This window comes from Podarcis tiliguerta, assembly GCF_965153285.1.
Source record: "Podarcis tiliguerta genome assembly, chromosome: 13".
Classification (NCBI taxonomy): Eukaryota; Metazoa; Chordata; class Lepidosauria; order Squamata; family Lacertidae; genus Podarcis; species Podarcis tiliguerta.
The window spans coordinates 27,715,910-27,721,228 of NC_139546.1; the positions used below are offsets into that span (position 1 = coordinate 27,715,910).

The following is a 5,319-nucleotide window of genomic DNA, read 5'->3' on the forward strand; positions in this document are numbered from 1 at the left end:
CATTTCCGTGCGCTGCTCTGGTTTCGGTGTTCCATTCCTCCAGAAGCAGCTTAGTTATGCTGACCACATGACTTTGTCTGTGGACAAACGCCGGCTCCCTCGGCCTGTAAAGCAAGATGAGTGTCGCAACCCCAGAGTCGTCTGCAAATGGACTTAACTGTCAGGGGTCCTTTCCTTTTTTAATTCTGTCATAAAATTATTACAGTGGTACCTCGGGTTACAAACGCTTCAGGTTACAAACACTTTGGGTTACAAACTCTGCTAACCCAGAAGTAGTACCTCGGGTTGAGAACTTTGCCCCATGATGAGAACAGAAACTGCACCCTGGCGGTGTGGCGGCAATGGGAGGCCCCATTAGCGAAAGCACACCTCAGCTTAAGAATGGTTTCGGGTTAAGAACAGACATCCGGAATGAATTAAGTTCGTAAACCAAGGTACCACTATATTTTTTATTATAATATTAATTATGATTTTCAGTTTCCTACATTTCAATAATTTTACAAGGAGGGGCACAGGGTTAGCTCATTCACACAACTCTCTTCCCTCCCATGGTTCAACAGCTTATGCTGCCACAGCCACACTGTGATGTGTATGAAGTGTGGACAAATTCCAGTATGCACATTCCTGTAAGCCCACTTACAGTAGAGCATAAAATACATTAATTTGCCTCTTTCTGTTTTGAGCCATTGTTTACTCAGTTTGCTTACTGTTGATTTCTTCCAGTGAAACTGAAAGGGGAAGGGCCATAGCTCAGTGACAGAGCATGTCCCTTGAGTAGAGAAGGTCCTAGATTCTTTGCATGGCATCTCCCTGCCTTAAACCCTTGGGAGCTTCTGTCAGTGCAAAGAATACTGAAATGACCAATGGGCTGACTCATTATGAGGCAGCTTTCTATGTTCCTATATGATATTTTTTTAAAAAGAGCAAGCTTTGAGGTCAGTAGTTTAATTGCAATATGCTTAAGTTCATAAGTACCAGTAGTTTGATGCTTCCAGCCTTAAAACACCTATTATTAAAATGATGTCAAAGGAGACTGTGATTTCCCTGTGGGAAGAGAGAGATGCAATGCACCAAGAAGGAAAATCATTCTGATGGAATATATATGGAGAGAAGAAACACTGAAAACAAAGATGCCTTTTTTAATTTCAAGAATGAATTGAGGTCAGGAATAAGATGGGGAAAATGAGAAGAGGCTGTTTTCAGAACAGAGATACAGCAGAAGAAGTAAATTGAATTCCGGCACTATGGGCATGTTGTAATCTATACATTTTAAAAAATGTTATTAATCAAAGCAAACAAACTACAGTCAACTGAGACATGAAAACAGCGATAATGAGGAATAAGGTAAGCAAATTACTGGCTTTTCCATTGATGTGTAAGAATGAGATAGGAGGAAGGGGAAAAGAAAGAAAGAAACAGAAGCATCTGGACATGGCTGGCAAGAGGTTGCCATGTGCTTTGATTGAAACTCTAAAGACACAATGGGCATTAAAAGCCATTTGTACATAAGGACAAATGTAGGTGTCATAAATAAAATAATAGAATAATAGAACTTGGAAGGGACCCTGAGGATAATCTAATCCAACCTCCTGCAATGCAGGAATAAGCAGTTGTCATGTATGGGGATTGAACCTGTTACATAATAATAATAATAATAATAATAATAATAATAATAATAATAATAATAATTTATATGCCACCCATTTGACTGGGTTGCCCCAGCCACTCTGAGTTGCTTCCAGCAAATTATAACACCAAACATTAAAAACTTCCCTATACAGGCTGCCTTCAGATGCCAGATAAATGTTCATCTCTTTGACATCTGATGGGAGGGTGCTCCACAGGGTGGGTGCAACTACCAAGAAGGCCTTCTGCCTGGTTTCCTGTAACTTCACTTCTCGCAGTGAAAGAACTGCCAGAAGACGCTCAGACCTGGACCTCAGTAACTGGGCTGACTGGGCTCAGACGATGGGCGTGGAGATACTCTTTCAGGTATACAGGGCCAAGGCCATTTAGGGCTTTAAAGGTCAGCACCAACACTTTGAATTGTGCTCGGAAATGTAATGGGAGATAATATAGATCCTTTAGGACTGGTGTTATATGGTCCCTGTGGCTGCTCCCAGTCATCAGTCTGGCAGCCTCATTCTAGAATGGTTGTCTTGTGTGCAGGCAAGTGTATGTTAGGTGAAATGTGCACAAAATAAGATTGTATGAATGTTTTCATGGTGTGGAAATGTGAACCAAGTATAAGACAGAAAAGAAAAACTAAGGGAAACTGAAATTGTGAGGTTTGTCCATCCCTAGTATTTGCTACTATTAATGAAGAATTAAAAAGCAAATATATTATTAAGGATAATGTGCATCATGCTCAACCTAGGTCCTGTTAAAAAATCCTAGTGATGGAGAGGAAATATATTTGTTTGAGCCCTCTAGTTGTGTTCACTTACGACTTGAAAAGTTGTCCTGGAAAACCTCCTCCCATCCTCTTCTCTCTACCCCTCTCTAGTTTAATATCTGCTGTATAACTGCCAACATCTAAACCTTATGGTGCAAATGAAAAGAGCTAATGTATATTAATCCTTTCCACCCATCTGAAGTAGAGTTTATCTAATCTTTCCAGGTGTGAAGCTAATACAATGGCAAAAGCAGAGCTGAGAAATCAAACAGTCCTCACTGAATTCCTTCTGCTGGGATTTGGAGATCTAGGAGATCTTCGGTTTCCCCTCTTCCTGCTCTTCTTAGTGATCTACATTGTGACCATGCTTGGGAATATTCTCATTGTCGTGCTTGTTGTGACTGATCGCCACCTTCACACCCCCATGTACTTCTTCCTGGGAAACCTGTCCTGCCTGGAGACCTGCTACAGCTCCAACATCCTTCCCATGATGCTGGCCAATCTCTCTGATGGAGGTCCAAGAACCATTTCTGTAACTGGATGCATGATCCAATATTACTTCTTTGGCTTCTTAGCAGCCTCAGAATGTTATCTCCTAGCAGCAATGTCCTACGATAGGTATGTGGCAATATGTAAGCCACTGCTCTATACGGTACTGATGAATGGCAGAGTTTGTCTCCAGCTCATAGCTGCATCTTGGATCAGCGGTTCATTGGCTATTAACGTGACTATATATTTAATGCACCAGTTAAGGTTCTGTGGCTGCAGTGAAATCAGCCACTTCTTTTGCGATTTCAATCCAATATTAAAGCTCTCGTGTAGTGACACACAAGTGATTGAACTTTTAACCACCTTCCTAGCTGCGGTATGTTCCTTGCCTCCCTTCTTGTTGACCCTGACATCTTATGTTTATATCATATCTACCATTGTGAGAATCCCCTCCACCAGTGGGAGGCAGAAAGCCTTCTCGACCTGTTCCTCACACCTCACTGTGGTGTCCATTTTCTATGGCACAATCATGATTGTCTACATGTTGCCCAAAACAGATGCCCTGCGAGACCTCAACAAAGTCTTCTCTCTCTTCTATACAGTCCTGACACCTTTCTTCAATCCCCTGATATACAGCCTGAGAAATAGAGAGGTCAAGGAAGCCTTCAGAAAAACATTTACTAAATGTTGCATTTGGGAAAGAATGCAGGGCCATCGTTTAATATGCTTGTTTATCTAGAAGTTGATTTTGCTCCTCGTTGAGGATGTTATTTTTTCCTTGGGGAAAAAATCACACACACATTACCCTACTTAATACTGTTGTAATGCCCAAAAGGCATTCACATTGGATTGCCTCCTTGGTAATGGCAGATAGCTTTTCCAGTGTTGTAGGTTTGGCTTTATAGACAACTTGTATATAGTAGTTCTTAGCTGATTATTGGTCCCATCTTTTTGTTGCAACCATTATTTTATAAATAGGAAAGTGTATAGAAATTATGCCAAAAAATAAAAATAAAAGTGTGAAGGGTTGTGCATATGTGGGTATGAGACAAATTAAAGTGCTAGTATATTCATGCCTGCCACAGTCACATATAAAGAAGGGTGTGTGTGTCTTTATTTTTATTTTTTGCAAACTTGAGATGGAATATGCTGGTGAGGCAAACAGTATCATTCCTTTTCCAACACATTTTTTTGCTGTCAGAAGTAATTCACCTGGTGGAGCCACAATGCTAGCTTGCTGAAAATGGTGTTGCTGCTACCTACAAGGAAGGACAGGAGGATGTGGTGAAGTGGCAGAGAGTTTGCTCTGCCCATGCCATGCACCTGCACTGAATAAACATCTGCCAACCTCATCTCTACCCCTCCCAGTAAGCAGCTGCCAGGAATCTAGCATTGCAGCTCTGCCCTTGTGGAGGAGACACTTCTGTTTGCTATCCTCCATAGGTGCAAGCAAATTTCTTTCCAGCATCCTTTACTTCTGATGTGAGCATCATGTCTTGTTTACATGTAATAATCATTTAGCTCTCAATCATCTTTCCCTCCATTCCAGTTAGACTATAATAATAATAATAATAATTTATTATTTGTACCCCGCCCATCTGGCTGGGTTTCCCCAGCCACTCTGGGCGGCTTCCAACAAAGATGAAAAATACACTAAAATGTCACATATTAAAAACTTCCCTGAACAGGGCTGCCTTCAGATGTCTTCTGAATGTCAGGTAGTTGTTTATCTCTTTGACATCTGATGGGAGGGCGTTCCACAGGGTGGGCGCCACTACCGAGAAGGCCCTCTGCCTGGTTCCCTGTAACTTGGCCTCTCGCAGTGAGGGAACCGCCAGAAGGCCCTCGGAACTGGACCTCAGTGTCCGGGCAAAACGATGGGGGAGGAGACGCTCCTTCAGATATACTGGACCGATACTGGAGTATCTGCAACTATTTAAATTTGTATATGAGGAGCAAGTTCAGTCTTCCCCTTCATACAAGTAGCTACTCCCTTTTGTGTTTGACCCTGCCTTCTAATACATTGATTATATTATGCATGACATACACACCTGACACAATCAGTGACATAGTGTGAAAAAGAACACTTGCATGCATTGGCTTTTTGTAATCTCAAGTACCATTGATTTAAAGGAGATCCCCTGCTGTCTGTACCCCTTTTAAACCATTTCCTTTCCATCTATACACTGAATGTGTGGAGAGAGAAACAGGAAGTACGTTTCCCTCTTCTTGGATGGGCAGCTTTGCAAGTATACCCTGGGTCTCCTCTGTGAACTGGCTAGATTGCAGGCTAGATCGTCCTCCTGCCACCAAATTGGCCAATGATGGCAGGACTTAGAGGGTGTTCCCCTATGCACAAGACCAACTGACCAATAGCGTTGCTTGGCCGGGTGTCCAGGGCAAGGATAAATTCCCAGCCTGCTGGGCCATTGGGC

The 5,319-nt window shown here is 42.2% G+C and overlaps 1 protein-coding gene across 1 annotated transcript; it reads left to right on the plus strand.

Annotated features, from left to right (window-relative positions):
• Positions 1 to 799: 799 nt before the first annotated feature.
• Positions 800 to 3,881, plus strand: LOC310663353 (olfactory receptor 2AP1-like). The gene is made up of 2 exons (XM_083411158.1): positions 800 to 1,344; positions 2,621 to 3,881. The coding sequence occupies exon 2, from the start codon at positions 2,637 to 2,639 to the stop codon at positions 3,621 to 3,623; it is 987 nt and encodes a 328-aa protein (XP_083267284.1). The 5' UTR covers positions 800 to 1,344; positions 2,621 to 2,636; the 3' UTR covers positions 3,624 to 3,881.
• Positions 3,882 to 5,319: the final 1,438 nt, after the last annotated feature.